The 14,147-nt window shown below is 33.2% G+C and overlaps 1 protein-coding gene across 2 annotated transcripts in view; it reads right to left on the bottom strand.

The window, feature by feature from the left end:
- Nucleotides 1-10,432, bottom strand: part of LOC126850231 (serine/threonine-protein kinase pakG-like) — a 124,639-nt gene extending 114,207 nt beyond the window's left edge. For both annotated transcript variants that reach the window (XM_050592990.1, XM_050592991.1), the window contains exon 1: nucleotides 10,229-10,432. In XM_050592990.1, coding sequence (XP_050448947.1) covers nucleotides 10,229-10,243 — 15 coding nt within the window. In that variant the 5' untranslated portion in view covers nucleotides 10,244-10,432. The remainder of the gene's footprint in view (nucleotides 1-10,228) is intronic.
- Nucleotides 10,433-14,147: the final 3,715 nt, after the last annotated feature.

Below are 14,147 nucleotides of genomic sequence, written 5' to 3'. Positions count from 1 at the left end.
GAGTGTGCGTGTGTGCTAGAGACTAGACTAGACTGTTGAGCATTTATTTGTCAGAGTTTATTGCCCCTTAAATAGCACAAAAAGTTTTTTCAGTGCCTTTCCGATATATGGTATTTTTAATAAAAAATTTTCAAGTAATATTGATTTTATATTTTTATCGTATATCTTATTAAATATATATAAGAGACAAGGGACATTTCATATGAAAAATAAATATATTAATTTTTATTTCTAAATAATAATATTCATATGTTTGTAAAATAAAATAAATAATATGACTTTTTCAGAGAAAACTGACCATATCCGTGATAAAATTGAATGGATACAAAAAGCGTTCTTTATAAATTGTGCGTAAACAAACAGAAATTTCCGGTACTCGAACACTGACGTGTTCGATGAACGCGGGATTAATCTATTTTCCTGGAAAGCCACTCGTCACATTCTCACTCCATCAATTAAATATCATACAGCCGTTCGTGAAAATGGAATCAGATAATGGTATAATGTCGCAGGATCGATACCGCGCAATCAGAACATAACGTGATATTCTCCCCGATCACTTTTCGTAGCTAATCTCTTCATAACAGAAAGCAACGTTTCGATCTTGAATCAATTCTAAAAATATTATTTAGACGTGTGTACTTGGTTGTCTGTGCGCGCGATGCCAAAATTCTTTTCGACCGATATATTCTGACCGTTTTGTAAATCTATGAATCATTCTGGAGAGTCAACAAAATTACTGAATAGAAAGTTAGGAAAATTTACTACCAACGATTACTTTTTATCCAGTATATATGAGAATACTTCATTCTTTTGTGATTATCTGTCAGATCGCACGGGAACTTGCTGATAAGGAATGAAGGAAAAGAAAGAGAGAACCGAAAGCAAAACAAGAGCCTGACGAGATAACGATATAATGGCAATTAAATGGCATACATTAAATTCGGTCGTCAAACATGATATCATGTTTTTTCCTACATCAGTGCGTTATATTCTAAAAATAAGACTTGATTAGGACGGTAATATAAATGTTTATGAAAATCTCAACAATTTATTCGATATATAAATCTCTCAAAAAATAAAACCAAACTAATTCATTTTTTGTAAATTTTGTCATTTTAATATCAAAGTAATTATTTTCTTTGGTATTTAAAATTAAAAATTTTATAAAAAGTGGAGTTAATTTGACTTCTGAGACGCTATATATATATATATATATATATATATATATATATATATTTATAAGACCAAAATATTTTAAGAAAAACGAGTCGTTATCTACAGAATATCTCAAACTGACTCGGCAGAAAAAATAAATGCTCAACTTCCATTTATACTCGCATTTTTTATTTTTGAGATATCAAATATTTAAATAATCAATTATCAAAATTTATAAAATATTTTAACAAATAAATAAAAAAAAAACAACTTTATTATTTATACTTTCTGGCAACTATTTTAAAAATTCGTAATTTAAATTTCAAGAGAGATTTGAAATATCAAGAGATATTTTTTGATATCGTCATATATCGTTTTGAATATCTTGTGAAAGATAGACGCATTGGACGCTCTTGTATGGAAGACTATATCATTGACTAGATTATTATAATCTATTAGAGATTCTATTCATATCGCACTAAAATTGTGAAATCTCAGCTCGAACAATGACGCAACGACCGTATCTAAATATCTCACGGTTTTGTCGATTTCTCTTGAATTCTCAACGTGTATGAAATGTATCGATTAATCCCCACAACATGAGGGAGTTGCACAGCGAGATATACAGGTTCCGCGTTTAGTACCTTAGTGCGAAACGCTTCATTTTACATTTAGATGTATTACGCAAGTACATTTATCTTAAGAAATCTTCGCGCTTTATGCGACAGAGAGAAAAAAATTTCGCAACAGCATCATTAATCAGACGTACTTATTTTCTTTGCCATCCATTGCTGTTAACTCTAAGACATTCTTGATGATAATAAAAAACAAAATATCATACTAAAATATATAAATAGCAATTATAAAAATATTAACAATATTATAATTACTAGTTTATTGATATTAATTATTAATATTAAATTAATATTTATATTAAATTATTAATTATTAATATATTCAACTAGTATGCTGTACATTAAATTCTAATATTTATTTCAAGCTCTTTATAGCTTATATTTGTATTATCTTTTAAAAAGTTTTATTAACATCTGTCTCAATTTTAAAGCACATAATCGTACAATTCACGGATTCAATATCCTGTATGTCTAAAGATCCGTCGACAAATTTCGTGAGAAAGCGCGACGAGAAAATGTTGCCGAGACTCATTAAGGCCGTTTTAGAACGGATGACGATACCGAAACGGGAGAGAGCAGCTCGATAAGAGCTTACGTGTCAAGGCTGAATAAACATTAATTCAACTGTACGCTGCCTGATGCGATATCGAGAGAAAAAAAAATAAAGAAAAACTTGCGATTTGTCGCCGGTTTAAGTAGATAAACATGGGATTTAGTCAATTCTGCAAATAATGGAAACCATCGATTGATTTTGGAATTGATTTTGGAACCAAGCATACGATAGATAGCATGTACGAGGAAGAGAACAAAGTATTACATGGGTCGGATTAATATAGCAATGTACATGTTTTATGGATATAACTATAAAAGCGCAGCATTATTCATTTCTATCTTTTTGCAGAGTATAAAAAGTAAAATATAAAATTTTTTAGAAATATAAATATTATACACAGGCATTTCTCCATAAAATACGCTTGAAAAATAGAATAATAATCTAATTCCATTGTTGTAGCCACTATACACATTTTATGCTACGCAATTTAAATGTTTGCCTCGTGTAATGCTTTATAACGTATAAATTTTATATAATTTTAAATCAATTATAAATTATAATTTAATTATAATTTAAAAATAAATAAATAAATTATAATTTAATTATAATTTATAATTTAATTATAATTTAATTATAATCTATGGCTATATAATTTATATCGTAAAGCATTATATACAATACTGTTCGATATATATTTAAATTGTTTAACGCAAAATATGAAGTAACTAGAACGGAATTAGATCTTATACATTATTTATCAGCGATTCTTAATAATGTAAACTTTCATAGATAATAAACGCACAGTCATAATTCATGTAGATAAAGAAGAATCAAGTCCACACAGTCGCTCGCTCATGTTCTTTTTTACATTACCATCGCCGCTTTCATTTTTTAACTTTTTCGTTTCGGCCGATTGAAACGAGTAACGTAATCGCACGGACGTATGTATGTACATACATATGCGCGTATAGACGTACAGTCCGATCAGCAAATAAGATTCGTATGGGGGATACTGTAATTTGATATTGATCGAAGTAAGAAATATTGTAAATAAAGAATATTACAAAAATATCGCGTTCACGTTCATAATGAAGAATAAATCGTATATAATATATGTCACAGTTATAAGAACCACAAAATATAAATATGATAAAATAATGGACATAATCTTGATATCGATATTTCGAAAAAATAATTAAAAAGCGAAATCTTTATAAAACCTCACTAAAGATTTATTTGCAAGAGATTCAAATAAAAATGTTAAGATTCTTAATTAAATGTGGAATGTAATTTAATAAATGTAAGTAAAAAATATATGGACTTTATAACTTAATGAAATGATATTACACTTTTTGATAAATATAAGATTTTATATGAATGTGAAACATATCCATAGAACACTCTAATACAGGCATGCAGCAAACGAGTCGGAAAAAGAAGGTAGGACGGTAAGTAATATGGACTGGAACATAAAAAGATTTAACGAGAAATATAAAAGGAATTATATTACGATTATAAGCATGGAATATTAATATATGGCAGAAATGGAAAAGATTTTCTAACCTACGTTCTCATCTCAGCGAGCAAAATTATATCAATTGTTTCATCAAAAAGAAATAATCAGGCGCAACATATAATATTAATGACGTAATGTTATTTAAAAGCCGAGGTCGCATTATAATTCAATACGCGAGAAATAATGAAAATAATAATTCTCTAATAACAGCGCGGCGAACTTTAAATAGCAATGACGCGACTGTAATTGCGAGGACGATCACAGCAAGTTAACGTGACTAATGACTCAAAGTGGAAAAGCATTCGGAACCTTTATCTTCGAAATGACAAAATTTCTATTGACAATAAGGCCAAAATGTAGATTAAGCCAACTTAGGAGATAATATTCATATGTACGATATTATTTATCCTGCACTGTAATTGTATCGCAGTAAAATTCACAAACACTGTTGTTATGTTTGCAATTATAATCACTATAACTATATATCTAGCAATTGCTGACCTCGCGCATTACATCCGCAAAACTAAATCAACAGAGGAATATTTCGATGTGCGAGTGAAATCGATAAAAGAAGAAAAATACGATATAATGTATGATAACGCGCTTATTGGAGAATATTTGATTATGTGAACCACTATATAAACATTCATATTAATACAATCAAACACAAAGTATGTATGTGTGCATTGACATATCTATTAATGTTTAAATAACATTATTTCGATGTAATCATAACATCTGATATTTGATATTAATTATCCTTTAATGTACATTTGTAATGTCAAAAAATTGTTCATATTAAATTTTAGTTTAATTAATATTAAAACGCTTCATATTAAAATGTTTAATTAATAAAGAGCACGATTAATCTTTGTTCTTATTAATATTAAAATTATGAGATCAAGTTTTTTTTATTAATTAATTAAATTAAATTAAGAAAGGGATTGTAATATTATTATTTATTTTCCGAAAACGTCATGATATAATATAAATCGCGTTTATATTGAATTGATTTCATAATTTTCTTGCTTCAGAATCGCGGTCAGCCAGATTTTCTAGCGTGACTGTATCCCCTCCCGACTAATTTTACCGATTAGAATTTTAACATGATGTACAGTTCGCCGCAGAATTTCCGAATATATATATATATATATAGTGGCATCCTCGACTAGCAGTTTTCCCTCACTGTTCAATGCACGATATCTAACCGCACATATTCATTAACTCCATTACATTGATTCCAATAACATTATAACGATCGTGAATTAATGTAAGAAAACAAGTTTTTTAATTTTAACACGGCAGTTTCTCGAACGATAAGGACGCGTTGATAAAATTAAAATATCCCGGATGAATAAATATTTTTCCTGCATAATTTACATAAATGATTTCATACGGTATTTTAAATTTTTTTATACCACCGAATGAATCATTCCGCTTAACATCGTATACCTTGCGCGTTATCACAACTAAATAAAAGATTCTTATCGCGCTCGCTCCCCTCTTATTTCGATGAGACTCTAGCGTGTATTCAAACGCGAGAGTTTAGAAGAAGAAATCTGAGCTTATACCGATTAAACAGTTTAGCAGGGGAGGGGCACGGGGGAATAACCTTGACGCCGCGTTAAAGCGACAGTTTGACGGAGAAGAATACGAGACACAGGGCTTATTCAAAATTTTAAGTTTATACAACTGCTAAAATTATATCAAATATAATGCGCCAAATTGCAATTATATGTCAACCAACGATAATATACAATGTAATAAACGATTCTTAATCTCTGATTAATTAACCAATGTCCAATCATCATTTCGCTCTCTTTCTCTCTCCGTTCTTCATTCTCTTATAATGCAATTCAGACTGTGAGCTCTAGGAAGCTTCAAAAGTAAATTTCATTAAAGCAGCAGTGGGTACTTCCCTTTAATGTCGTTAGCTAAGAGAAATGAGAAATAAAAGAGCTCGAAAAAGACGAGATGAGACGGGTCAAATCAACGTCGAGGATTTAGAGATTAACGGCGTTAATATTTACAGACATTGACGCTGTAGTACGATGAAAAGGCTGGAGAGATAAGCGAGGAAAGGCGAGAATAGGATGGATATATATATATATATATATATATATATATATATATAGAGAGAGAGAGAGAGAGAGAGGGCAGATTCTATGGATGGATAATGGGTAGCACAAAAAGATCAATAAATGTATGCACGTCCGCGCGAGTTATAAATTCGAATAAATACGCCGGTGAAGAAACTTTTTCCATCAACACGATTAATTTTGTTTTTATTCCATTCGCTCTCTCTATTACTTTTCGTCTTTCAATCAAAAAGTCGTAGCTCCATAATAATATTCAACGTAGTTTAAAGTAATGAAGTTAAATAAAAAAAAGATTTAATTTGAAATACACGCATAATTAAAATTTAAGCGACCGGTTTTGTGGACTATATATATATGTATATCTTGATTTTATGATAAATGATTTTTTTTAAGCGCACGTTGAATTAACAATAGGTGTAGATACATTTAGCAGACGCGATCACATTTTGGAAAAATATTTTTCCATAACGTAAAAACATTTTACACTGTTTCCATTATGCAAATAATATGGATATGTATTTGTGATGCGCGGAATTATCATGGAGACACCTGTCCCATTTTCGGTCGGCTAAATTTGATTCGTCCTGTATAATTCCGGCTTGCTCACGCACACATACACTCGCTCGCACGCACACTGTCGCGCCCGCGCACGCACGATCCTGATGATTTCACACAGAGATACAGGCGTGTAAACACGTCGGATATGCGACTCCACGTAATAGGCTATGTATGCACGCACGATTACTGGATAAATTAATATAAAAAAAAAATACTTGGAAAATAGCGAGATAAAAAGAACTCGTCTACGTGCTCCGCCTTCGCACTATGTAATAGGAAGAATAGTTTCAATATGCAAGTAAACATATGTACTTATACAATCGTGTAGGTGCCCGCTTGGATGTGTCATGATTATAAACTTAAGTGGAATTCGCAATTTTCTGATAAAGCTGAGATATTGTCGCGTCACTAGATATATTGCGCAATGAATACAATATTCAATTATAGATTATAATTTTAATTAGTAAAGAATTTATTATACTGAGAAAAAATTTATGAATAAATGCAAACATTATATTTGCGTTATTTGAATAATGATGACGTTAAAATGGAGATACGATAAAAATTTAATATTCCGTCATGATACGTGATATGGAGAACATACGACAAGATTATAAAAAAAACTTAAAAAGGAAAACAAATCGAGAAAATCGTATATTAACATGCCAACAAATATAAAAAGTCATATCTTTTTCGCACAACAATTAGCATAACAAATATCAAAACTCGCATTCAAAATGTCACACTTAATGTCTCCGTTTACGTGCTATGAAATGCGATATTCGAACGTCAATGTTATGATATCGCTTCAGCTTGGTATTCGATACAATTTCAAAAACAAAATCCACGTCACGCGATTAAAGTAGCGTTAAGTAACCTTGCGCGTAAATAAAGCACAAGAAAACACTGGACTTTATTACTCGAAGAGAATTGTCGCGTTATTACGAATTTTAAAATATTTTTTCTATCTCGTGATAGTATATATAATAATATAAACCGATTTGTGCGCGGACATATTTCTCGTCACCGATCACCCGGAAAACCGTCCATTTTTATCGCGACGCGATAATGCGCCAATGTCATACATCCGTCGTCAATGCGCATAATGTACCAAAAATTTCATATTTTTACTCTCTCTCTCTCTCTCTCTCTCTCTCTCTCTTTCTCTCTCTCTCTCTCTCTATATATATATATATATATATATATATATATATATATATATATGTTTCATTAAATAAAATACTAAATTATTATATTTTTACCGCGCGCAAAGAGGAAAAAATAAAAAAAAGAAAAAAAATACAAATTTATTTTTCATATATTATTTTTACGTTTTGCTTACGGAACGATGCAGCTGGCGTTAGCAAATACGTGACATTATAAATGCAGCTCTATATGACCTTCCTCGCGACATTTTATTTCATCTCGCAATCCTTTCGCGAGTTAAACGTAAAAATAATTAAAGAGAAGCCTGAGAGAGAAAGAGAGAGAGAAAGAACACGAATAAAATCCTATTCTGTACGCTCTTATTCGATTTTCCCGAAAAGTTTGTTCACATAGCACGAAGAATCCGCGCAAATTAGACGCGCCGATATAAATCACCACCATTGTTTTCGACGCGCGAATTTTATTTCCGCGCACGATTCGTTTGTAGCTCCGATCGCGCAAAAGCGAGCGAAAGCAAGGACGACTTGAATCGCAGCGATCGTCTTCCACCTTGGAATTTGATTTCGTCGTAGAATTTTCTCGCGAGAGACGATTTTTGGCCCGGCGTTGTTCCATTGTTCGCGCGCGAATAACCCGTATCAGCGATAAATATAGAAGTCATAAAAAGAAAACATGGGACAACGTTTTGCATAATATATATGTTGAGTCATTTATCTCGACAAATGGAATAATATTTTACGTGTATAGAGCAATTTCATTTTTAATTTAAATTTCACGCAATGCGTATTCTTTCTCTCTCTCTCTCTCTCTCTCTCTCTCTCTCTCTCTCTCTCTCTTTCTCCCCTCCCTATTTCCAAGATTAGATCGAAATTTTTTCACTCATCTCATTCTCGAGATAAGATATAAAGAAATTAAATATAAATCGTCAATAAAATAATTATTCGCTGTAATTCGCGCGATTCAGCGTTTATCGATTTAATTCTGAAACGTATACTTTCAATTCGTTCGCTAGAACGAGCAGTGGGTGGGGAACGGATTGGGGAGTCGGAGGTAGTCGACGAAAGGGAACGAGGGGGAGAGTGCGAGGAGAACGGGGGACGGGGCGAAAAGAGTTGAAGCAGAGCATCATGCACGGGAAAAGAACGTGCCGAAAAAACTGCATCCTCCCCTCCCCTCCCTCCCTCCCTGAAAAGTCGTCACGCACGCGCGCGGTATATTTATCCGTATGCACGTATACATATATTGTCAATGACTCCGCGTGTACTGCAAATAAATATAGTCGCGATATTTTAACGATATTTCAGTACTGTGTAGATAAATAGCACGTACGCTTGTGACGAGCGGCTGTGAAGAAGAAAAATGCGATAACAATAACATTCATCACCCCAAATCAACTTTCTTCGCGGGCTGTACACATGCCTTTTTTTTTCGACAAAGCACTGCGAAAACATTTCTTCTTTTTTTTTTCCCATCCTCGCTAACCTTCCCGTGGCCGCGATTTTATTAGCGAGATGATCTTAAAGGCTTAGAAATTGCATACGGTGCACAAAACACAATTATATTCCGTTGTAATAACAAAATGTAACCGTTTATCGATTCGATTCTTGGATATGTGTGACGGACAATGTCGCTTTCCTCGATCGTCTTTTTTTTTCGCCTCATTCTTACATCGCGCAGCATTTGTCACAGCGCGAGTGAGATGCAAGATATACCGTCCGAAAATCCGATTCGCAGCGAAAGAGATAAGGATTTCAAAACAATGCAATTTCATATTAAATAGTCGTTAGGACAATGCAAGTCGCGAGTTGGCTGCGTTAAATCGGGTTAAGGCACATCTATAAATACCTCACTAACTGAGAGTGAGAGGGAAAGAGAGAGAGAATAGTATGGAGAAGAGTCGGAGCGAAAGGGACAGAGATATGAAGTATGGTTGGTAGAATAGGAACGCGAGACTAACGGAGAAAGATACACGCGGAGAAAGACCAGAGAAAGAGAGAGAAAAAGTACCAAGACCGATAGAGAGATGGAGTAAAAGGCAGAATCGGTGTGAAAAACGCGCGAGTGCGAGACGAAAATGAAACAGAGATGAACATATAGACGCTAATAGTCTAAAGAAAAGAGAAAGAGAAAAAGAGAGAGAGAGAGAGAGAGAGAAACAAGTAACTAATCTATCTAATATCGTACATTGAATGTATATACAATAGTATTCGTTGCCAGATGTCTAACTACACATAATCTCCCCACCATCCGCTACCCCTTCCTCCCACTCATCACCACGCTGTCACTTCTGCATTACAGTGAAGCGAATATTCGCCGAGGTAAATCTGACGGTTACATGGAAGGGGGAGAGAGACGCGAGAGAATGGGAAAGCGCGGGGGGGGGCGGGAGGAGGGAAGCAGAAACACGGTGATTAAAAAGAAAAATTCGAGAAAAAAGCACAAAAGAGAAAGAGAGATGTTAAAGCGCGAAATTTGTTTGCAGCGCTATGTTCATGGCGTAATGTTCACTTATATACCCGGCTTTTCAATTCGCGATTCTCACCTCTATCTTTTCCATTTCTTTGCTGCACGAATGTCACTCACTATTCCCACAGTCATCTAGAATCCCTTGGTGTACACACACACTGACGGCACATAGCGCGCGGGCATGTATCACGAGCTACTCGCGAGAGCGCGGTGTGCGTGTATCGAAGCGATATAGGTTTGACGCGCGCGGACCAGCGACTCACGGTGCGGCGCACGCCGCTGTCCCATCAAGACTACTTTGTATTTACTCTAATTATGTGACGTCACGGATACACTGCTCTCCCCACTATTGCTCGGCGAAGGCGGCCGAGCGTCGCCGAGCGCGGCCGAGTTCGGCCGAAGGCGCGGCGACGGCGCACATGGCGCTGCGTTCAGTCAGCCGACCAGTCACCTGTCGTTTCGCTTCGCATTCTGTTCGTGACAGTCGCTCCGATCGCTCGCTCGCAGTCGGTCCCTTGCAGTCGTCGCGCGATTGTGCGCCGCGTAGCATCGTTCATCTTGTTTCGGTTTTTTCGTAATAAGTAAATACGCGTCATCGCGTATTCGCGAGAATCGAGAAGAATCCCGCGACGACACTCAGCGATGTATTCCTATCGGAAAATCGTGCGACGTGTGAAAACTATGTATTGCTACAAATAATGAAAATTTTTCGAGAACATGGAGGCAATGAAGCGATTCTTGACTCTGCGCGAGTGACATTTTCAGAGTGAGTGAATGCCGTATTATTTTCTACACATTGTGTGTGTGTATATATATATATATGTTTGCAGGTAGTATTTTAAGATTAATTCGCTATCCGTTCCGATACATAATATTGTTCTCTCGTTATGGTCGCATTTGATTCGCGAAAATTGATGTGATAACGCAAACTGCCAAACAGAGTAGAAAATACCCGCGTCAGGCTTCCTTTAGGCAAAAGTATTTTACTCTATTCTATGAAATGCTTATGAAACAAGTAAAATTGCGAAATTAATACATTAATACATTAATAAAATTAGAAATTAATATACAAAATAAATCATATCGTCAAAGTCATAGCGGACAGGTTCAAAATTATTAGTAGAAAATGGTTTAATTTTTGTTTCGCTTTATGTTCGGATTGAGAAAATATGAATATATCGAAAAAAGGGTATTGTTATATTATGATGTCTTTTATTTTTATTTTATTTACTAAGTACTAAATAATGCGGACAGTTTTGTAAAATAAAACGAACATATGTTTTAACGTGAAACATGTATGAATTTTTTATTTCATTTAGCATTGTTTGTTAATCAAAAAGTGGAAATTTAAAAATTGTACTTTTTTTTCTAAAGCATTGCATTATATGTTAGATTTAAGTCATAATAATCAAATTATTATTATAACAATTAAAAATCATTTTGCGTTTAGTGCCAGAATAAATTCCTATTTGATCTTTATCGTAAATGTGTTTAAAATAAAAATAAAAAAAAATAAAATTGGAGACTTCTACTCTTTATAAAATCTTATAAAATCCAGGGAAGAAGGTAAAAATGTATCAAAATGTATCAATCTGTTTGAGTTAAATTAATATTGCTTATCAAGAGCATTCTGTGGCAAGGATTTATTTAACTGAATTGATATTCGCGCAAGAAATTAATATCCTGTGCAGAGAAAATGCAGTGTGTATTCATTGTTTGTGCAAATGTTATAAACATGCGATATGAGTGAATATGGCAATCAAATGCATAATAAACGACACTATCGTTAAAAAATCATATTTGTTTGTCCCATTTATTATCCAAAGCTCTTTTATCCAGTTTCCAATATTATCCATTTTTCACAAAACTACGGATTCTTCGCATTATGGTATAGGTTTCCTCTCGCTCACAGATATTATACACACGCATATCGCTCGCTGCGGTCTCTAGTCAACAAAAAATCGGATTTTACATCATTAAATATTCTTTTCTCCGTATAATCGCTCCGTATAACAAATAGATTTGAAGTGTTTTACATAATTATTTCGTTTTCCGTGTAACTTTCATAAGAATCGAGATTTAATTTTGTGTTTGTTCTAGACGAAACATTCTTTTTTGTTGCAATAGAAGGTGACGTGCACAAAGAAAGAGAGAGAGAGAGAGAGAGAGAGGAAGAATATATTATATATATTATATTTACATACGTATCAGTTGCCTCTTCAGATAGATTTTAGGTTTAGGCCTAATTCGCGAGACACTGATAACACAGCGCTAGGATTAGCTACTACATACAGGCTGGTAATAGTAGTGTTGTAATAAGTTCGTTGTTTTTTCGCGCTTTTAATGATTCCCGCAATTTTTTATCGCGACAAGCTTGACAAAGCGGACAAAATGAATCTTTAAATGAATCTTTAAAGTATTTTCGGAGACGAAAGATGATTGTTTTGTCAAATACTTTCTATCAAATATTGTTATTGTGCGTAAAAGAATCTCTCATGTCTTAGAGAGGAAATAAACTATTTTATAGAGGTTGAAGCTAAAGGATAAGGCTTTGCTTATCTAAATCTATGTAATGGTGTTACAGATATAATAAAAGCCATTGCGGAAAACTCAATTGTACAATATATATATATATACATATATATATATATATATATATATATATATGTATATATGTATTGCCATACATATAGCTTTTTTAACAATGGAACAATGAACAGTATCATTTATTATTATACTCTTTCTGCCACCGTAATATAAAATTAGATATTGCTTTAATGAATGTACTGACCACATGATGTTGTACAAGAATGATTTTATTTTACAATCGTAATTGGAAGTTATCGAGCAGAAAATGCGTGAAAAATCATCATTCTTTTTACTCTTTTTCTATCATCTTTTTAATTGACACAATTATGTATGACTGAAGTTCTTGAATTTTCCGTAATGGCCAAACTCTCTTCAATCATATTTAGAAGTGAGTTATATGCGAAATGTTGGACAAAATTAAAATATTAAAATATCAAATATCAAATTAAAATATGATTCTAAATCCATAAACTCATAATTTTGGGAGATCGGGAATGCTAGAATTTTTTACATGCTAATTTCATTTACTTTCATTGGTAGTGATATCTCAGAAGAACTGAATGAATAATTACGAAAATAGACATTATGTGTATAAGTTTTTATGTTAACATTCGCGAATCGCCATAGACAATTTCTTGATTGATTATTTGTGCCTTTTGCCTGTAAAATAATATTGGATAAACTCTCTTTGTCCAATTGAAATTGAATTCGAGATAATGTAAACACATAAAAGGTATATGAAATTGATCAAGTTTTAGCGCACCGTTAACGACTGATCCTCGCCTAGACTAGATTTGGTACCATACGACCAGAATGTAAATGGATTGGGTAAAGTATCACAGCTGGCCCCTCGGTATAAAATTAAAAACAAAAATTAAACGAGGAATTTTTTTAATGAAGTTAAGGGAGGGAGGGGAGGGGCCTTAAAAGAGTCACAACGGTCGTCTCGACTCCGTCCGCTCGGAACTAGATTTCTTATATGTTATGTCTGTCTTATTATTGTTGATAAGTCATCTATGAAACGTAGAAAAAATTATACAAATAGTAGCTATCTAAAATCTTGAGGTCTCCGATGGACGAAGCTGAATCGGCCAAACTCTCTTTTTGCGCAGTATTTATATCATATCCGTCATATATATATATATATATATATATATATATATATATATATATATATTAATAATAATAATATTAATCAAGCATCTTTTGTTATCATTAATATTATCATTATTCTTAAAACTCGCACGCTAAGGTAATCGCTGTGACGGTGCATAAAACAGAAAATTGCAAAGCAAAGCATTCTTTCTATAACGGGAGGAAGGGATTATATGATTTTGCAAGTAATTTTACATATTTAATTATTCGAGATAATTTATTTCTACAATCTATTAATTATAACGTATGTA

Source organism: Cataglyphis hispanica, chromosome 6 (genome assembly GCF_021464435.1).
Source record: "Cataglyphis hispanica isolate Lineage 1 chromosome 6, ULB_Chis1_1.0, whole genome shotgun sequence".
Classification (NCBI taxonomy): domain Eukaryota; kingdom Metazoa; phylum Arthropoda; class Insecta; order Hymenoptera; family Formicidae; genus Cataglyphis; species Cataglyphis hispanica.
This window is presented reverse-complemented; position numbering and strand designations above follow the sequence as displayed.